Genomic DNA, 22,092 nt, shown 5'->3' on the forward strand with positions numbered 1-22,092 from the left:
AAGTGGTAAAAGCAACAAGCTGAGTAATTAACCTAAAATCGGCTGATCTGCGACGAACGCTTCGGAACAGATTGGTGCAAGCAGAGCGCCGAAATTTGGCCAAAAAACACCCGCTGCCACAGCTACAGGGAGTTTACTAAGCAAAACGGCAACAACAATAATACGAGTAGCTACAAGAAATCTATCATCGAAACGGAAAGCGTAGAAGTGCAACCATTCAGCATATTTGTTGCGGATGCTGTGGATTCGTTTGCGGTTGGTGGCATGGCGGGCGGTGACTTCATGTTGAACACGGTGAAATGCCGTAATGATGATGTACTCTTGTCATGTTCATCAGCAACATGACGATATTGTTTCTTAGCTATAAAAGAAGTGCACTGCGCCACAGTTCATCAGTTCAAAGCAAAGCTTCAAGCAAATCAAACAACTTCAGTCACAACAACCACAACTATCCCCAAGAAAACCCTAAGCAACGAAATGCGTGGATTCATTGTAAGCATTTATTCAGACGATTACTTAAAGGAGCTCATCTCATTTCGTCAAGCAATAATTTTAATAATTCTCTTTTTACGCCCGCAGGTTTTGTGCTTGTCCGCCGTGGCCGTCGCCGCGCCGCAAGGCTACAACTATAACCAAGGTTCCGCTGGTGGTAGCTCCGGCGCTGCTGGTCTCATCTCTCAGGGACAGGGTTCTTATACACAGTTTGGCCAGTCTTCCGGCGCAGGCGGTGCTTTCTTCCAAGGCGGAAATGTAGCTGCTGGTGGCGGTGGCGGTGCCGGTTTCTTCAGTCACGGTGGTGGCGCTGTGGCGCAACAACAACAAGCCATCATTTCGAAACGTTTCTTCATCCACACTGCGCCCGAAGAAAACGATGAACAATACCAGGAGAAACACATCACCATCGGTGCACCACGCAAGAACTACAATGTTGTGTTCATCAAATCGCCACACCGCTCGCACAAGAAGGCTTCGATCAAGATCACGCCCGCCACCAACGAGGAGAAGACTGTCATCTATGTGCTCAACAAGAAGACCGACGGCACCGAAATCGATGCCCAAGTGCTGGAACAGCCCTCAGTCACCACCAAGCCCGAAGTTTTCTTCATCAAGTACAAGACCGCCGAGGAAGCCCAACATGCCCAACAGGAAATCCAAGCGCAATACGATGCGCTCGGCGGCAGCAGCCAGGTCACCGACGAGGGAGTCGCTCCAGTCAGCTCTGTTATTGGGTCTTTGGGCGGCGGCGATGCTGCTGGAGCTGGTGCAAGCGCTGGCGCAGGTGCTGGCGTTGGTTTCGGTGCTGGTATTGGCGGCGGTATCATCGGCGGACATGGCGCTAGCAATGCTTACTTGCCACCCAATTTCAAATAAGCTGAGATAGTTGTTGTTTTGTTGATTAGTTAGCACTGTTTTTGTTATGTTCGTAGTTGTCATTAGCTTTGCGTTTGTACTCTATACTACGTAAGGAATTGTTAAATTTGATTTTCTTTTATTACGCTTTGCGTTGTGAAGACTTTTTGTTTGTCATTGCGAAGCTAAGAAATAAAGAAATTTTTGTAAATATTAAAACTAAAAATTTCTTGCAAATCACTCCCGTTGCGTTGCGCACCAGTAAGTAGTGACCCAATCGCGCAACAAATAATAGTTTTAGCCATCTGTGTGTTTCACACAGTATTACCACAGCACACATTAGCCTCGAGCGGCAGCTTTGACCGCCTCCAACTCAACACTCAGTTGGTTAGCTTTATTTGAGCTGTTGTTGTTGGATGCTCTCTCCCCTTCACTACCGTTTTCCTTAGCTGTTTTTTATTTGTCTTCGCATGCAACGCGCACGTCAATCATCCGCGGTCAGTTATATGAGCAACAAACAAGAAAAAAAAACACCCATGTTAACAATGCACCATATGTGCTCAGCTTTTTCCCTTTTCACTTTTTTCTTTCACAGCTAAGTGAAGAAAAAAATTAATTATTTGTTACGAAAAGCAATAATGACAGCTTAAAATTAATTTATTATTTTGCAGCGCAACAAAATGTGTGCTGAGGTCAGCCGGTACCAATAGGGGATTATAATTTCTTCGACAACTAAGCAAAATACTTGCTTGGAGCATACAATAGCGATTACAAGTGGGTTACAGTAAAAAAAAAGACTAGTTGTTTTGTGCTTTTCACATCTTATTGTGGTTAACATAGACGCTGAAGTCTCTATTGCAAGACAACTAAAAATTGGGACACTGGGTAGGTAGGTAAGTAGTAGAGGTTTGCATAAGTGGTTTTGAAAGGGCGTTCAAAATATTTGCTTATGCTTGCTCTGCTTCCCTTCCTCACAGCTTTCAAACACTGCCGGAGCACAGTGAGTCCGAAATCCAAAAGTAATCTTGCTGTGCACTGTAGGGCGCCTCTTCGCACTCATGGCAACTCTAGAAGGTTCTCATCTAATGTTCTAGTTCCCGGGTATCCGAGTATTTTACAATCTGAGTATACTGGTAATGACCCGGTAAACGGTTCAAATGTGAAGGACATTTTAATAGAGACATATGTATATTTCAGCAGAGCTGCCACCCGGTTTGAAATTAAAATGTTTTGATGAAATAGTTGTGGATGCTGTATTCAATAAAATATATTTTTTTTACAATTTTTATCAAAGTATACATATTTTTACAGAGTTGCCAAGCGTAAAAAAAATTAAAGATATTTAAGATAATTTAATTTAGCTGTATATTTTAGTAGAGTTNAATTGATCGAAATTCAAGAACTTTCGACATTTCGACGTAGTTAATCGTTCTAAAGAAATGATATATAATTATTAAAAAGTATGAGCACAATTTCGAAAAATTTCTACGTTAACCAATTCAAGCGCTGAGTAAGAAAGAATATTTTCAATTGTAAATGGTGTTTCATATAAAAAGGGGAACAAATTATCTGGTGAAATGTTAAATAGCACCAAAAAATCATATCGTCATTTAAAGTTACCTTAATATTATAGAAAATAGTTTGTTCAAAATCTCACTGAAGCTAATTTATGAATGTAGTAGATGTTTTTAAATTATTTTATACCCTGGGTTCAACCCCCCGGGCAAAGCAACATCGCAAAAAAATGTAGAAAAAAGGTTTTTTCTTAACAGCGGTCGCCCTTCGGCAGGCAATTGCAAACCTCCGAGTGTATTCCTGCCATGAAAAACAGCTTCTCATAAAAATACAATCGCCGCTCGGAGTCGGCGTAAAACTGCAGGTCCCTCCGCTTTGTGTGACAACATCAAAGCGCACGCCACAAATTGGAGGAGAAGCTCGGCCAAACACTGACATGTGTAAGCGCCAATCTATTATTATTATTATTATTTTTATAATTATTATTATTATTTTTATTATTATTATTATTATTATTATTATTATTATTATTTTTATTATATATACCAACATCACTTAAAACTGGTTATTGGGCATTTAATTTTTATGAGCTGCTAAAGGCTTCAAAATACCGAACAACCAATACTGGACAAATTCAGGAGATTAAAAGAAATACTAGTAATATTTTTCGTTTTTGCAAATTGATAAACAGCTTCCCTGAAGATGACGCGGAAACCCATCGAAAGGCGGAGGAGAAAAAATAAACTTCGTTTTTATTTTCAAACACCGGCCGAAAAGCTCCAAATGCAAATACACAAATAAATTTACTCCATTAGTCCAAGAAAAAAGAATCAAGAAATACAGAACATTTGGCGTCCCGTATAAAATAAATCAATTTCCAGGACAATAGACGAAAAGACAGGACAGGTCTCCGTGAATTTACTATAACATATCGTGAGAGAGTAATTTTCACAATGCAAAAACCCACATGCACATTTCAATTNTATTATTATTATTTTTATTATTATTATTATTATTATTATTATTATTATTATTTTTATTATATATACCAACATCACTTAAAACTGGTTATTGGGCATTTAATTTTTATGAGCTGCTAAAGGCTTCAAAATACCGAACAACCAATACTGGACAAATTCAGGAGATTAAAAGAAATACTAGTAATATTTTTTGTTTTTGCAAATTGATAAACAGCTTCCCTGAAGATGACGCGGAAACGCATCGAAAGACGGAGGAGAAAAAATAAACTTCGTTTTTATTTTCAAACACCGGCCGAAAAGCTCCAAATGCAAATACACAAATAAATTTACTCCATTAGTCCAAGAAAAAAGAATCAAGAAATACAGAACATTTGGCGTCCCGTATAAAATAAATCAATTTCCAGGACAATAGACGAAAAGACAGGACAGGTCTCCGTGAATTTACTATAACATATCGTGAGAGAGTAATTTTCACAATGCAAAAACCCACATGCACATTTCAATTCTTTCCCCCATCGTCGTCATCCTACACCAATAACATATTATATGCATATACATACATACGTTATTGAGGTCAAACGCAAATCAAAGTTACAGGTTACATGTATCGAATTTCACTAAGTTGTTTGGTATACCCTAATATAAATATGTACATATAAGAGTATGTATGTACATATAAAGTTTACGCGTGTACGCGTTTGAAGAAAAACGTATTATATTTATGAGTGTACACTGAAGGGAAAAAATATTAAAATCAATCAGAAACGTAGTTGATTTTACCATATCCGGTACGGCATAGATAAATCTGGTAGCCTCATTGAGAAAAACCAGATGCTTACACTTTTGATAGATATCTTTGCAAATAGTTCAATATTAGTNAAAATCAATCAGAAACGTAGTTGATTTTACCATATCCGGTACGGCATAGATAAATCTGGTAGCCTCATTGAGAAAAAACAGATGCTTACACTTTTGATAGATATCTTTGCAAATAGTTCAATATTAGTTGAAAAATCATCTAACTCTGCAAAAGAAACATACTGACTTTGCATTGATTTAAGCCAAATTAATTTTAAAATAGTTGAAATCAAATGGAAAGTCGGACAATCAACATGCTGCTTGCACACAATTCAAACTGAACATTTGAAAGCGCACTTACATGTTGTGCCTGTAGCTGAGTGAGCAAAGTTGCATGCTATAAGTAGTTGCGACCAAGAGTGTCCAGGTTCAAATCTCATTAGGCGGAACATTTAATTTTAAGCCAAATTAACTTTAAAGTAGTTGAAATCAAATGTAGAGTCAGATAATTGACTGATGCCTAGGCCATCCGTACCCGGTACGGAAAGAAACACCACAACTACATAGTTGAATATCTGACTTTCTTCCTTCGAACGAACTATTGGCTTTGACATGGCGATATCCTAGGCATCAGACAGTTATCCGTCTCTGAATTTAATTTCAACTACTTTAAAATGCATGTGGCTTAAGGCACTTCAAATTCAGAATGCTTCTTTTGCAGATGTCTTTTCATGTTGAAGTAGTTAATTGCCCACAGTTAGATGATTTTTCTACCAATATTGAATTATTCGCAAAGATATGTTTCAAAAGTGTAAGCATTTGGTTTAGCCCAATTAGGCTGCTAGGTAATTATACAACAATTTGAAGTTCGTTGCTACATAAGTAGAAATAAATAAATTTTTCTGAGGTAATCCGTTGAGCTAACTATACCGTACTGGGTATGTACACTAATATATATATACTCAGATGTGGACATTCAAAAACGTGCGTGCTAAATTTTGGTATGAAAATATTATTTTTAAATACGAACAATTTTAAATGATTATCAAAAATAAAGTATTAATTTTTACTATGCATTATTTCCCTCAGTGTGGGCATGAGAAAACAGTTGAAACTATGACTTTCTAAAGTTCATTAATTTTTACCAACTGGTTTTGCCAACGGCCTATTTAATTAAATAACTTTCTTAATTAGCTATAATTATTTCCGCTTAATGGTATCATGAAGTGCCAATGATTGCCAATTTTGGAGGATATATTGCTATTACATATTTACAATGTAAATTGCGCGTACAATTTATATCCATAGTAGATACATATAAATATATCAACCGTTTGTTGGAAAAGCACAACCACAAATTTTATTTAGGTAAGTTTAGTTAGTTATACCGAAATGGCAGCCCGTCTTTCGCATACAGGTTTTTTGACGTAGAAAACGTCTTACGATTCGATATGGACGCTATGCTCAAATGTTGTAGTTGTAATTTTTAGAGCTTCACGAAAACGTTTATTGCACGAGAACTAGAGAAGCGATTTCAAAGAAAAGTATGGCGTTTCAAAGATAAAATTCCAGACCTATCGACGGATACATTTCTCTAGGCAATCGATTCGATGTCTGTCTAAGAAACAATGGAAAATATTGGCTTATTTTTTTGTATTTTTTGAGCCTTTATGGCGCTCTAGCAACTTATGATTTGCAGGTATGACTTTGACTTAGGTTCTTTGGAGTAATAAAAATATTATTGTGTACAAATTTTATATAAGTTCAACAAACATCAGTGATCTTAGAGCAAACATTTTTTTTTGGAAAAATTTGCATTTGTTTATTACCAAAATTCTCAAAAACCGCTCGAATATGTTTTATTTTTATATTTTTTTGTTTTAAATCAAAAATTCAGGTGTTTTCCCTTCGTTTGGTATANGGCAAACATTTTTTTTTGGAAAAATTTGCATTTGTTTATTACCAAAATTCTCAAAAACCGCTCGAATATGTTTTATTTTTATTTTTTTTTGTTTTAAATCAAAAATTCAGGTGTTTTCCCTTCGTTTGGTATATGGGAAGTATTGGTTGATATCTTCCAAGTATGTTTATTTGATTCAAATATATGGGCATAAATGAGTTTCCATACAAAATCACTTAGTCATCATTTTGCAAACACGTGCATGCGATGAAAGTGAGCGAAGGAGACACAAAGAATGTGTGTGTCAGTATTTCGGATTTTGTGTAACAGATGGCGCAATATTTATAGCCTAATCACAGCGTATGTATGTAAATATATTCATACGTACCAATGTTGATTGCAATTAGTGTAGATCTGTATTTCTTTTAGTAATCTATGTATGTACTTCATATGACATTGGCACATCTCAGGAAAATTGCTTTACTATTTCGATTACGTTAAATTTTCTGTAAAGCCGAAGAAATTATCCCTTTCTGTTTACGATTATTAACAATTTTCCATAACAAAGAGTCATTATCCCCACTATTTAGTTATGTAGCTATTTTCCACGATAAATAATTACGCTTGAGGCAATTAACAGTGGAGCCCACAAATTAAACTGTCGACAACCAATCAAAACAATTTAAAATCCAATCAATTTCACTCATTCCAGCACCGTTCTAACAGTGTCCTGCGCTCAGCAACTAAATATTGCAATTTTTAATTTGAAATTCGATTTGTTTACGCCGTCGTTCTGTAGCAAACAAAACAAGTAATTATCACATCAAATGTGACAATTAATTATTCGATAATTGTCTGTATTTAGCAACATTCAATTCAAAATTTGTCCACAGTACGTGCGATGGTAACAAAACGTATTCGCGCATAGCAAACAAATAAATAATAGAAAGTAAAAGTACTTGCAGTTAACACAAACAAAACTCTAGCGACACAGGCACAAACTGTCTAAAGTGGCCATAGGTGATTCCCCTCTTTTAGTGCCGTTACGCGTCTCATAAACAGCAATGCCTGAAGATTTATTTAGGATACAACGCAATTGTCTGCGCCTAATGGGCCACCAAGACATCAGCGACAACAACGACTTGCCGCCCAGAGCAGAGCAAAAATCAAGACACTCGCTTTGCACTCGCCAATGTCAAATAATGAAGCATGCATTGTTGTTGCTCTTTATGATATCGGCACAATGGCCAATGATGGATTACATTATCTATCACATCGACGATTTACCGCTGGCGACGGCTTGTCTCAGCATCCTCTTCACCAATGTGCTGACGGTCATTAAGACCTCAACTTTTCTGGCCTACAAGCATGAATTTAATCAGCTTATGTTGGAGTTTGAGATGATGTACGATGAATGTGAGTATTTAGTTGGTGTAGCACAAGTAGACGCAGCTGTAATTAGAGTTACATACATGAATTTTACTTTTGACTTTTCTGCAGTGCACGAAGCGGACGCCAAGCGATTGTTAGTGGCGGCCAATGTCGGCGCAAAACGATTTGTCAAACTGTACTTTTATAGTGTCTCATGCACGGGTGTGTATTTCACAATCAATCCGCTGGTCGGCATGATTTGGGACAAGTTGCAGGGTAAATCGGTATTGCTGGAGCTACCGATGCCAATGAGGTACATATGTATACATATATAAAGAAAGATGGGATTGAATTTTTGAAACTATTGTTAGACGTAGACACTTATACAATTTAGACATATCGTTCAGATTTGGGGGATGCGTAGCTCTAAATTTTGAAAAAAACCCGAATTACAAAACCGCTGATAGACTTCTGAAATGCAGCCGATTTTTGATTCGGTCACAGGATTATAGCGGAATTTATTAGATACTTATGAATAGATCTGCTGACTAAAATCTCACCGTAATCCACCCGCTTCTTAGCATTTGGAGAACGAGAGTCCTCATACACGAATCGATGCCCATGAGATGTGTCGACATAGCACGGCACAGCATAGTACGATTATCGTACCAACCCAACCGCCCTCGGGGAAATGCCAGATATGATTTTAAGAGAGTACGAAAATATCTTAAAATACATAAAAAATCGTTTACTTCTTTTGACCTGATTGCATAATCGCCTGACGGTTATGACCATTTGGTCCCTAACTCCATTTAATTCTCCCCGCATCTACGCGCCAATTACTCGTACAATTAATACCATTCTTCTATTTTTCTCAGATTTCGCTTTGATTTCGAATCGACGCCAGGCTATCAACTCGCCTACGCCTATACGATTCTTATCACCATTGTAGTGGTGATTCATGCAACATCTGTGGACGGTCTGTTTGTTTCCTTCACCACAAATATGCGCGGCCATTTTCAAGCTTTGCAACATTTCATAGAGACAAATACATTCGACAAATCTGATGCGCTTCTACAGCAGGAACTTCGCGCCTATGTTCAGTACCATGTGCGACTGCTGTCGCTGGCCAAAAGCGTACAACGCATATTCAAGCCAATAATTTTCGGACAATTTCTGATGACCTCGCTGGAAGTTTGTGTCATCATTTATCAGCTGGTAACGGTGCGTTTGTCATATGGTTTTAATGCCAATTCGCTTCTATGTAACTTCTTTCTTTTTGCGCTCCTTTTTTATTCTATTTCCTTCCTCCTTTTCTATTTGCAGCACATGGGCGTTTTCATGGAAATGGTCGTTTATTGTACTTTTCTAAGCTCAATTTTGATGCAGTTGCTGATTTACTGTTACGGCGCTGAGTTTCTGAAAATTGAGGTACAAATTTTCCTTTTAATATATTTGAGAATCTATTCATTGCGCCAATATTAAATTCCGGAATTTATTATGCTTGTTCGCCATCGTTTGCAGAGCTCGGCCGTCGGTACGGCTGTCCAAATGTCGCAGTGGTATAATTTACCGCCTCGCCATCGTCATGTCCTGCGGCTCATTTTGCTTCGTTCGCAGCGTGAGATCATCATTAGGGCGGGCTTCTACGAGGCATCGCTGGCCAATTTTATGAGCGTAAGTTGTAGTTAGAAATATTTATGTGGCTTATGCACGTAATTTTGTGGTGCAGTTAGTGGATAATAAATATTTTATCTGCAGATTTTGAAGGCCGCCATGTCTTACATCACTTTCATACAGTCCATTGAGTAGCGCGAAAATTGGAAGCAGTTGAAATGTTCAGCACTAAACGAAAAACGCTACAATGTATACTTTATAAGGCTATTTATGTTAGGCAATTTAGATTTTTTCTTTTGCGAATTAGTTTTTGAAGAATATCTACTACAAAGATATTATAATTACACTAATGTAATTTCGCGCTATTTAGAAAGAATGTAAAAATAAAGTTAAAAATTATTAATTTATATCTTGAACATGATGTACCCGTAGTTGCGTATGTAATGTATACGCTCCGCAGCACCATGCACATTCATATAACATGTTAACTTGCTCGCCTTAATTTAAAAGTCATATTACACATTTAAAAGCGTGCCTATAAAAACTGCAAGTTTGGCAATAAAAATTGTAAAAATGGAATTTTAGTTTCTCAATGTAATATTTTTTTTTTCATTTGGCAAAAGGAAGATTTTCACCGTTAAGTTTTAAAATTTGGAAGTACCTTAAATTATTAAAATTAAAGCATCGTAACTTTAAACAAGTAAGAAAGTCTAAGTTCGGGCGGAGCCGAACATTAAATACCCGGCGCAAGTATTAAATATATGTTTTTTCACCCTTCCGAAACCTTCCGCTAGATGGTAAGCCGAGGTGTATCAATTTTGAGTAAATTAGCGTCCTTCAATTTCGAAATATTGAAGTTTCAAGCATTTCTTAAATTTACCGTTATATGAGAATCGGCCGTTATTTTAGTCCGATTTCAATAATTTTCAACGTTTTGCTTACACGTGGCAAGTACAATAACCATACCGAGTTTGGTACAAATTGGTAGAACGGTTACCGATATACTTATATGTGATCATAAGTGGGCGGTGCCACGCCCATTTTCCAAAATTTTACCATAAACGTATTTCTTGGTAAAGAATTGTTGCAAGCATCAATTTTGAATAAATTAGCTTCAATATTTAATGATTTATCGAAGATTTTGTATTTCTCTAAATTACCGTTATATGGGATGTGGGCGTGGTTATTGTCCGATTTTAAAAAGTTTCGGCGGTTTTTTATGCTGTACCAAGGCCAACAACTGTGCCAAGTTTGGAAGAAATTGGTGCAGCGGTTACCAAGATATACACATGTAACCATAAGTGGGCGTGGCTACGCCCATTTTCCAAAAATTTATAATATTCTTATTTTTCGTCTAAAAATTATTGTAAATATCAATTTTGAGTGAATTATCTTCAGTAGTTACTAAAATATCGCAGTTTTCGTATTTCTGGAAATTACCGTTATATGGGAAGTGGGCGTGGTTAAAGTCCGATTTCGCCCATTTTCAATACCAACCTACCTTGGATTAAGGGAAACCTACATACCAAATTTCGTTGAGATATCTCAATTTTTGCTCGAGTTATCGTGTACACGGACAGACGGACAGACGGACAGACGGACAGACGGACGGACAGACAGACATGGCTTAATCGATTTCTTTTTTCATCCTGATCATTTATGTATACATTTGTCTATATCTATCTCGATTCGTTTTGGCTGTTACAAACAACCGTTATGTGAACAAAATTAATATACCCTTGTGCACAAGTGCGCTCGGGTATAAAAAAGGCTACAAATTTGCTGCGACGATATTGTGCATAACATAACATAATGTAACATAACATAACATACCATAACATAACATAGCATAGCATAGCATACCGTACGATAACATAACATGCCGTAACATAACATAACATACATAACATAACATAGTATAAAATAACAGAGACTAGGATAAGATAACAACATAAAATAGTACAACATAGTATACCATATCACAACATAGCATAGAATAACAAAGCATTGAATAACATAGCATAGGATAACATAACATGCCGTAACATAACATAACATACATAACATAACATACCATTTCATTACATACAATAAGTTATTGTTAATAACATAACATATCTCATCCTTCAGTTGTATTTCCCTATATCTCTATCACTTTCTCTTTCTCTATTTTGACCTCTATAGCCCTTTTGTTTATCTCTATATTATATATATACATATATTTATCTTTATATTTTCGTTTTCATCTTTCCTGATCTTTATCTTCATGCGTTTCTTAATTTACATATTCACCCCCAACATTCCAATTATATTAAGTATTTAAATTTGCCTTCCTCTTTGTCTATATCTTTAGGTTTCTTTACCTTTATATTATACTATATTCTTTGCCTTTATGCCTTTATTTTTCTACATACTTAACTTTACCTACTTTTTTGTATGAACCATAATCTATACAAATATTATTCCTAAACTGCTGCTTTGCAATTTGTGCTTAATTCAAAATCAATATTAAAGCATACATTTAGGAGGCATTTCCGCCCAACCATGTACATGTATGGTATTTGGATTAGTGTCACTTTCAAATTGATTTTTGATCTTTATTTCAAACTGTTTTGAAATTTGAGTAACTCTCTGCGCATCAGCATCAAAATACCTTTCTAATGATATATAATTTTTTACACCTTAGAAGTATAGCTTAGCCGTAGAACGGGTGTAAAGAAAACATGTTTGCCTATTTATATATAAGATATATATATGTACGTAATTTGGCTACTTTCAATTGAACGTCTGAAAGATTGCTTAGTCTATCCTTATGGTAGGACTCTATACCAAGTAATTTCGTCATTATTATAAATACTTATACTTAAAACTTATAGCTGAATAAAGTGCTGAAAGTGTGAAAAGCAGTGTGAATTCTTTAAGCCATTTACTATCTTACAGCCTTGTCGCTAAATTGGTTGCATTGTGTAAATGCATACAGCACAAAAATTAAGCCGCACCTGCGACGACAACGTCATAACGACCAAATATTTTGAATGTAATATCGATTTAACAGTAGCGTCAGAAGATTGTGAACACATACATATGAAATATAATAAGTACTCATAGAACAAACTAAAAAAAACTTGTCAGTGCACTGAGGATTAGGAAAAGGGACGCCTGAGTGCTTAATAAAATTATGAAAAACTTACATCAATAAAATTTAAATTTAGCATGGAAACTGAAGCAAGAAAAATCGCCAGAGGAAGCGAAATAAGTTGTAGCCTGGAATCAGAGTCTGTTGTGGCAGATAATAGTAAAACATTGAATGAAATTGTTGATGAAAGCAGCCTAAGTACAAGAGACGAACTGCATGGGGTTGATAAGGAGGAAAATGTGACGAAAGAAGAAGAAGAAGAAGCAGAAAAAGAAGAAGGAATAATAATTGAAAAGAGATCAGAAGAAGAAGAACAACAAGAGAATGAAGAAGAAGAAACAGAAGTAAAAGGAGTGAAAGAAAAAGAAGAAGAAGCAGAAGAAGAAGAAAAAAGAGAGGAAGAAGAAAGCGTGGAAGAAGAAACCCAAACTGAAGTATTAAAGGAAGAAAAAGAAGAAGCAGCGGGAGAAGAGGGAGAACAGGAAGAAAATAAGGGAAATAAAAAAGAAAAGGAAGAAGAAGATAAACAGGAAGAAGAAGAATATAAGGAAGAAGAAGAAATACATTCCGAAGAAATAAAAGAAGGAGCAGATGAAAATGTAGGAAAACCAGATAAAGCCGCAGGAGTAGAGGAACATATAAAACAAGAAAATGGTGGGCAAAAAATAAAACCAGAATTAATAAAAAAAGAAGAAGAAGTTGAAAATGAGTCGGGAGAAGAGGAAGAACAAGAGAAACAAAAAGAAGAAGACAAGGAAGGCGAAGGAGAGAAAGAAAACGGAGAAGAAAATGAATGTCGGAAAGTCAAAGAATTACTGAAAGAAGAAGATCGAAACGAAGTAGAAATAAATGAAAAAGAAGGAGCTGAAGGCGAATGTAAAGAAGGAAACGAAGAGGACGCTGATATAATAGATAATCTTGAAAAGTGGCTCAGCGGAAACTCTAAAGAAGGGGAAGACATAAAAGAAGAGGGAGAAAAAGTAAAAGAAGAGGAAAAGGAAATTGAGAAAGAAGAAAAAGATGATGGTAAAACACAAGAATCAGTGGGAAAAGATGACGAGCAAAAGAAAGAAGTAGATAACGATGGAGTAGAAGGCGAAGAAGGAAACAAAGAGGCTGCTAATAGAATGAAAAGCCGTGATAGCATAAGCCAGGGGCCTATTATGGAAGAGCCTAAAGAAGGAAAAGAAGAAGCAGTAAAAGAAAAGAACAAAAAGTTTGAGGAGAAAGAAAAACAAGAAAATGAAAGGGTTGACGAAAAAGAAATTTATAAAATAGGAGAGAGAGAAATGGAAAAGGAGGAAATGGAAGTTTCAATTGGAGAGGATGAAGAACAAAAAGAAGCAGTAGAAGAGCAAGAAAAGGAAGCGGTGGGAGGAGAAGAAGGCAGCGAAGAGGCGGTTAACAGAACGGAAAACCATGGAAGTGTAAACCAGGCGCCAAGTCCCGAAGAGCCGCTTAGCAGGAACCTTAAAGCAGGAAATGAAGACGGACGAGTAGAAGAAGAAGGAAAAGAAGAAAGCGGAAGGGTTGAAGAGAAAGAAATTGGGAAAATAGAAGAGGACGAAGTGGCAGAATCTATTGGAGAGGACGAAGAACAAAAAGAAGATGTAGAAAGGCAAAAAAAGAAAGGAGCGGTAGAAAAGGAAGTGACTGCTAACGGAATGGAAAACCATGCAAGTGCAAACCAAGCGCCAAATCTAGAAGAGCCTTATTGCAATGATCCTACAGAAGGAGTTACCGCGGAAGAATGTGATGCAAGTGATGACAGTACTATTCCTCGTGACCCCGATTTTGATGTACGAATTGTTGAAGAGAAACAAAATAGTGTGTGCATCGACTGGACACCATCACCCGAAGCTGAAGTATACAAAATCGAAAAATTTCACCGCCGACGTGGCTGGGAACAAGTGGCTCGGTACGCATGAAACTGTGAAAACAAGGAATTTCTTTAATAGATGAAATACATTTTTTTTTCAGGGTTGGATACGCTCCAACCACCGTCAGTGATTTAGCTGAGAATTTCACATATCGGCTGCGCATCAAAGCACAACGCTTCTGTGAGGCGCGTGGTCTATTTGAAGACTACAAAATGTCGCCAGATTTCTTGGTATACTTTTTTTTGAACTTTGAAAATCTATAAAACTCTAAAGAATTTGCACTTCAAAAATTTCAGGTCACCACATTGTCGCCGCTGCCCACCACACTAAGTCTACACCGCGCTATTAAGAAAGGTCAGCAGTTTCTGGTGAAGCGCATTTTACGACGCCGACCCAGCCTATTGGAACACCCTGGGCCCAATGGCTATTTGCCGCTGGCGAATGCTATCATCGACGGTCAAAACAGCGTCATCGATGTGCTGCTGAGTCATGGCGGCAACGTGCAAATTGGCAATCCGCTTAATGCACGTACACCGCTGCAGGTGCGTGTATGCGAATTACAATAGTTTCACTGCAGGAAAATCCACTAATTTCGCATTGAAGCGCCTCAAGTACATTTGAACAGTGCTTAATTTGTGTTCATGTTTTTGAAGTGTTGGCTTCCTTGCAGGATTTTGGTAACACTGCAGCATTTGCAATAATCAGTTCACCTCGTTTAAGGCATAATTAATTTTGCACACCTCTATTTCTTCCATCACTCTACTCTTTGTCCGCCACTCCCTCTCCCTTCTCGCACGCAGCTTGCATTCTATTATGGCCGTTTGGCGGTGGCACGCATACTGCTAAATCGCAAGGCGCAACTTGAGGCAGTTGACATTAATGACATGACTGCTTGTCACTTTGCCATCGACGCTAATCAATTGGAGTTGCTCAGATTTGCGCTTGAGAATGGCGCCAACGTAAACGCAACAGACGCTTGCGGCTGGTCATTGCTGTCACGTGCAGGTGAGTCTCGCTTAAGCTCGGAGCGATTAAGTCAGGCTGTTACATCAAATTTGCATTTACATTTCATCGTTTATATGTAGTCGTAATGGGCTCGGATGTTTGTGTTTTGAAGCTGCTGTTGACACATGGTGCAGATCCTAAGTCGAAGGATAAGATGGGGAAGACTTGTGTGGATTTGGCGAAAATATACGAGAACACAGTTGCCACAGACTATTTAGCTAAAGCGTTGCGCTCAAAGTAATGGACTTGGCTATTAACTAAAGTTATTTGTAACCAAACGGAAGGTTAAAGTGGTTTTTAAAAAATTAATTGTTTACTTATATTAACTTTGTACAAGTGCACGACTTATCTACTCAATCCCGACCAATATGTCCCCGTTGGCGCAAAGCGGTAACCAACTCGTGTCCAGTCTTGGGTTACCGAAAAAAGCGCCACCATAAGCTGCGTATGCTAGCGGATGTCTCTCTCGGAACAAACAACGCGGTTCATAAACGTGTAACTTAGTCAAACAAAAACTAATTTAAATTAAAGATACAAAAATAAGCCTACAACGGGAACGCAGAAATCGGTGACTTAATGGCAAATGTCCAGGGCGTACTTAAATTATTTGCCGATTTCAAAGTCGCTTTCAACAGCACGAAAAGAAGTTGCGGCATAAAAGTTGTCTGAATTTGCTACCGCTGCGAAACTAATACGGCTAGGAAATATTAGTTTGGAAGTACCTCACCGAGCCGTTCGATACGAAATGAGGTTTCAGCCAGAGCGACCTCTTCAATCTGATGACGAAGAACATAATTAATAATAATAAGGATTGGTATTAGATAGTGTTTACTCATATACGATAAATCAAGACGAATTCATATAAGATGATGTTAACAGAGCAGCTAGATTTTCGCCTCGGTGGTTCTTAATGTAAAAGTTATGTATTTGTTGTTATTTGAATCGAACGAATTTAATTTTAAATTTAAAAAGCGAGCTTGTTACCAATTGCCGTAATCTCAAAAGGAAATTTTGATTCGAAATCGATTCGATCCCGGATACCGTGATTCACGCCCTATAAAAATTTAAAATTTTTTGACTAAAATTAGATGTGAACTTTCGTTTTTCAATCAAACACAAAACACGTATTGCAAACGAAAAATATTTATATAAACAGCTGGTACAGGTCAATTTCACTTTTAAATTGGTTATAGTCAGAGTTAGATTTTCGTATTTATTTTAGGTTTGGTGGATTACAAAATTAATATATATTGCGTTCAATACCTTTTCGTTCTTTCTGGAAAATATTGGTAGATTTTTAGCCTTTGTTTGTAAAAATGGTAGAAAATAAAATGCAGCTAAAAACCTGGTAAGTAAAATGTTGCAAGGAAAACGTAAACAAGTTGCACCAGTGTGACGTCATGCAAACAACGATTCTGTCAAATTCGTTAAGAGAGGAATAGCGGTCCGAGATCGGCGCAACCTTTGTATTCTCTCAATCGTGGGTAATTTTATAAGTAGAGTGCTCTCTTGTCGAACAAGAACACCCAATGGTACAAATGTGGCATAGAAGCAATCACAACTTCCAGTGAGGTGGATTTTTGAGTATTTGAGAGAGAGAGTGAGATTATGTGAGAAATTTACGGGCCTTTTTGCAGTGCCGAATAGTACAGATATTGGAGCCAAGAGCTCAATTAGGTTTACAACGATTTCAATATAGTGCAGCAAATTAAAATTAGGAGGCGCCGCTCGATTTGTGATGTCTCTGCGAATGGGCACAAACGCTGCAGGTCTGAAAGCCTCTAATTGAAGCCCAGCACGGTTGGAAATTTTCGACTAATTTTGTGCAAAAATGGCTGGAAGTCATTAACAAATCGAATAATATTTTTTTTTTTAATTCATAGAAAGAATTTTAGTAAAGGTTGTCTAGGGCTGTATTTTTATCAGCATAAGGAGAAATACAAATTTTTTTAACCCTAAGACTATAAGTAATATGTATTTGGTGACAAATTTCATATTTTAAAGCCAGAATAAAGGTTTTTGAGGTCGTTTTGGAATTCAAAATGGCTGACTCAATAGCGACTGCTGTAAAAAAAAAAAACAAATTATTATACCGGACAAATATTTTTCGACTTTCTCTATATGCTGATAAAAATACAACTTCTTAAAACAAAAAAAAAAATCCATTCGGTAAAAATTTACTATTCCAGCCGTTTTTAAACAAAATGTGGCAAGAACTTCCCTCTGTGCGATAGAAAGAAAAGGCGCAGGAGGATTTAGCTTATGGTAATTGACTCGGTTTTTCCAAACCGGTTTCAACATGATTTTTAGACGTCTGGATTTTTCGAATACCGGAAGCCGGATTTTTGTAATGGAATAAACCGAATTTTTAATTTGTTTATATAACGAATCTGAAAAGTCTTTATATTTATTTTATTGATAATGAAACTACAGAGAACATTTTTATAAATTTTATATCTGAAGACTGAAGTTTTTTTTTATTGTAGAATTTTTTTTAATGACGTGAGTAGGTATGTAAAGAGGTGGTTGGTGTCGGTGAGGCATCTTAAAGCATAGATAGACGGCAACGTTGATCCGGATTAATAAATTAAATAATGTAAAATTAAATAAAACAAAAGAAAATAAAATAAAGTAAAATAAAATATGTATGTACATAAATGTATGTATGTATGTAAAAAAAAAAAAAAAATAAATAATAAAATAAAATTTATGACTTCTGACTAACACTAAGTGTTGATATAGAGAAAATATAAGTATGTAAAATAAAACCGCGTTTTTCTTCATATAAAAATGGGGAACCAATTTTTTCAAATTGGCATTTTTCAAATAACTTGGAAACCGGTTTTATAAAAAAGGCGAATAATCGAACACCTTAAATTGGCTTCACTTGGCTTAAGTTGGCGCAGAAAAGAAAAACGACTGGCTTACTCTATTGGACGCCAATCCAGAATCTTCTCCAATTATATTTTATACTACGTGGTCATCCCTGGTAATGAGTTCAGTGATTTCTCAACCGATTTCAGCATCAAATTAAATTTCCGAAGCTGTTTGATGCTTATCAGAAAATATGGTATTGGTGCTATTTATTACTTGTTTCATGTTTTATAATAAATATGAATACTGAAATATACCACGAACAATAATAAACTACTAAAAAGCTTATCAGCAATGGGAGCAGATCGACGTAGAGGAAGCGAATCTTTCGCCGTTTGATTAGTTTGCTCTTGTAGATTAGCGCAGCAGCATGTCATCGGCGCGCTAACTTGGTTTGCATAGTGCCAACGTTTATAAATTACTAGCCCTTCTAATAACAAAATAGTGAAATTTTCACTTCAAAACTATAACCACTTTGAACATAAAATATACTGAACTGGCGAAGTTGTTCGTTGCAACTAAAAATTGTTAAAGTTTCTGACACAAATCCAATTCGGATTTTGCGCAAAGTGTTGACCAACGAATTGTGGTTTTGAAGCGGCAAAGTTTTCAGTGACTTGTGACGAAGAGTGAGCTACATATTTATTAACTATTTATGTGACATTGACAAGAAAGTTAGTTAGTTTTGTGGTTCATAGAAATGTTTGCGCTTGGCATGGACATGCATCGTGGCCATCGTCATCGTCATCAGCATAGTCGACGGCAATATTTCATGCTCCTCTTATCGCTGCTCGCGCTAGTTTTCAGTTTTGTATGCTTGCCAGTGAGCGCACAAGAGTACGAATATAATACTTATAGACATATTAGCAAAGTGCGTCAAAAGCAGCTTGAAAATCTTGCCACACGTCTACATGCATCCATCAACCACAACAGATTGCCATGCGAGAGCTTCTACGATTATGTTTGTAGTTACAACAATCCACTCTTCACGGTTTTGGGTGAGATGTGAATGACATATTTATACATACATACATAGGTACATATATATATGTTTACATTGTAGGCCACTTACCCGAATTCGCCGAGCTAATGAAGCTGCTCACCGAACTGCAGCAAGATCCCGAGCAATTCGATGCTAAGCAAAAGATGATGGACTTTTTTATTTCCTGCAACTCTAAAAAAGCAATCGAAGACTGCTATCGCGAGACATTTGAGTACTTCAAACCACTCTTCGGCTATATAATAAGCAAAAATCACATAAGCCCCAACTCCGTGGAACACCATAACTTCCTAAATTTACTCGAGAATTTTCTCTACAAAGCAGCGCAAACTCACAACTTCATGCATCATCCCATTCGTCATCGCCTACTCACGCTGAGGGAGAAATTCCGACTTCCACACATCTATTTTCGACCACACGAGCTGAGTCATGAGTACGAGTCGTTGCGTGTCTATCGTGAAAGTTACAAGCACAATGTACGCAATTTGGAGCTGCATCGCCGCCGCAACTCCACCTACGAGTTGGGCGTTGAACGCACCATGCTGGACTGGACGCTTTATCTCTATCAGAGTCGCAACATGCCCATGTCCTACTACTACCCAACACTGAATGTACACTTGTGGATGACACTGTACAACACGACCGAGCGCGATCGTGAGCCGAAGCGTGTACACGAGTTGGCTGAGTGCCTCAAGTTGCCGCCGTACGTGCACGTCTTGGATGAGGCTCGCGTCTTGGCTGTTGTCTATCTGAAGGCATTTCAAAATGCTTGGGTGGATTACAGCGACTGGACTAAGCCTGATCGAGCAAGCATAAATAATGAAGTCTACGATAGTGAGAATAGAATACTTGGCGCATATGATTTGGATAATAAGAAAGTCTTCTTCATATTATATGCACAGAACTTTTGTGAGTTTGGCAAGGAACTGGCTGAGAATATATTCTACCTGGGTATGAAGCAAAATCGTGATTTCGCCGATAGTTTCGACTGCGTATTCTCGCGTGAGCCACGAATGCCGTGTTATGTGTGATATGCGAGAGCTTACGCTGAGTTTAAGTAAGAAAAAGAGCAATGTTTAAACACTTAATCAAATTAACCAACATTTTCAAAGTGCGAGTGTTTTTAATACAAAAAAATTATAATCTGAACTAAAGTTTTCTTTTACCATAAAAGTCGAGCAACTCCTGCAACCCTGGTGCATAGTTTTGAGATAAAGGAACCTTGCAATTTTTTACCGCCTTCGAAGGACAACCAGTTTTTAATGCGGCACCTTTTTACGTCTGAAATAACTAGACTCAAAGTTTTACGTTTGACTGCAGAGGGCGGATCGCTGTAAAAATTCCTTTCCGAATTCTCCGGTTTCTTGGCTCTTACCCGGCTAAGTCTTATGTATATGAGCGCATTATTAAGTGAAAAATTTGTTGTTGAATATCACCCCTCGGCATTCAAGAACCTCTAGAATTTAGTTCTGAATTCAATAAGCCTTCCTCAAAATGATAAAGTTCCAAGGGCACATTAGTAAGCTATTTACCTAGAATTTGACTGTACAGTGCAATGTGAATGCCAGATTTAAATTTACCGATGGTATAAAACACTTGGCTAAAGTTGTCCTGCCAATGCAAAAAGGTTAAAAATATGGAAACCACTATTATATATAAGACGCAGAGAAATGGTGGAATGTTATATCCTGCCAAATAGTACCTCTTGCAATAGATCTTCTTGCTTCATATAACATATAAGAGATAAAAGTCTTAACGTACCTAGTGCTAATGGTGATCTAGTTTCTTCCAAAAAATATAGCCATCTCCCGGTGCAAAATGTGTTTGCTGTTACACTCAGCTTGGTAAAAAGGCATGTTTTTGCCTTCTTGTCCTTGTCTAGCTCATGCATTTAATAGATAATATTGTCGTTTTAAACAACCATATAATGGTTGAGAATGTGCCTTTTTTGCCTTGCAAGAGTGTGACATTTTAAGAAACGAACACACAATTTTCTCACCCTTTGCCTTTAGTTTAGAATCGAACAGGAAAAGAGAAAGGGCAATCAAAAGGCAAAATTTTTTGGTAGAAACGATATCACCAAAAATAGCAGATGATTTAAATACACTCAGGAATAACTTTCCTTGATGTTAGGAAAAAAGTTTATTATTCTAAGGAAATGTTACCTTGAAATGGCTCAGTTTAAGGAATATACATTCCTTAGTTTTTAGGAAAAATCTACGCGCCATTTCATCCCCGCGAAAGGAATAAGTATGTCATTTGTTCGTGGCGCTCAAACAGTGGCAATGGCCGACAGAGCTAAGCTCTGAAGTGCTAGTTGGATTTTCCATATATGAAATTAATTTTACAATTTGTAATTTATATTTAAATTGAAATAATTGACTTACCGTACTCTAACCACCTCCAAACGGGTTCGAACCTGCGATCTCAGAATCAGAAGCAGTAGTCTTCATCACCGAATTGCCAGTAAAGCAATTCACTTTGTTTTAACAGCACTGACCAAATTTAAAATTATTTAAGGAAATTATTACTTTATTGAGGAAATTATTACTTATATCTGAGTAAATTTACTTCCTCAAATGAATGAGCCCCTATTTTTAGCATGAACTTGAATTTAGGAAAAACTTCTCAAATTCAGTAAATTTTTGTAATATTAAAGAAAAAAC

The 22,092-nt window shown here is 36.9% G+C and overlaps 3 protein-coding genes across 3 annotated transcripts; all 3 read left to right on the forward strand.

Moving 5' to 3' along the window:
- The first annotated feature begins 477 nt into the window (after positions 1 to 477).
- LOC108370670 (uncharacterized) lies at positions 478 to 1,371 on the forward strand. Its single transcript, XM_017626051.1, has 2 exons — positions 478 to 492; positions 580 to 1,371. Exons 1-2 carry the CDS (start codon positions 478 to 480, stop codon positions 1,369 to 1,371), a joined length of 807 nt encoding a protein of 268 aa, XP_017481540.1.
- Positions 1,372 to 7,745: 6,374 nt separating this feature from the next.
- Positions 7,746 to 9,726, forward strand: Or82a (Odorant receptor 82a). The gene is made up of 6 exons (XM_017626048.1): positions 7,746 to 7,959; positions 8,044 to 8,227; positions 8,793 to 9,138; positions 9,241 to 9,345; positions 9,439 to 9,591; positions 9,676 to 9,726. The coding sequence occupies exons 1-6, from the start codon at positions 7,746 to 7,748 to the stop codon at positions 9,724 to 9,726; spliced, it is 1,053 nt and encodes a 350-aa protein (XP_017481537.1).
- A 9,277-nt stretch (positions 9,727 to 19,003) lies between these two features.
- On the forward strand, positions 19,004 to 21,042 carry LOC108370671 (uncharacterized). Its single transcript, XM_017626052.1, has 2 exons — positions 19,004 to 19,424; positions 19,490 to 21,042. The coding sequence occupies exons 1-2, from the start codon at positions 19,127 to 19,129 to the stop codon at positions 20,455 to 20,457; spliced, it is 1,266 nt and encodes a 421-aa protein (XP_017481541.1). The 5' UTR covers positions 19,004 to 19,126; the 3' UTR covers positions 20,458 to 21,042.
- Positions 21,043 to 22,092: the final 1,050 nt, after the last annotated feature.

The sequence above is a fragment of the Rhagoletis zephyria genome, unplaced genomic scaffold, assembly GCF_001687245.7.
Source record: "Rhagoletis zephyria isolate East Lansing unplaced genomic scaffold, Rhagoletis_zephyria_1.1 Rzeph_scaffold_04388, whole genome shotgun sequence".
Lineage (NCBI taxonomy): Eukaryota > Metazoa > Arthropoda > Insecta > Diptera > Tephritidae > Rhagoletis > Rhagoletis zephyria.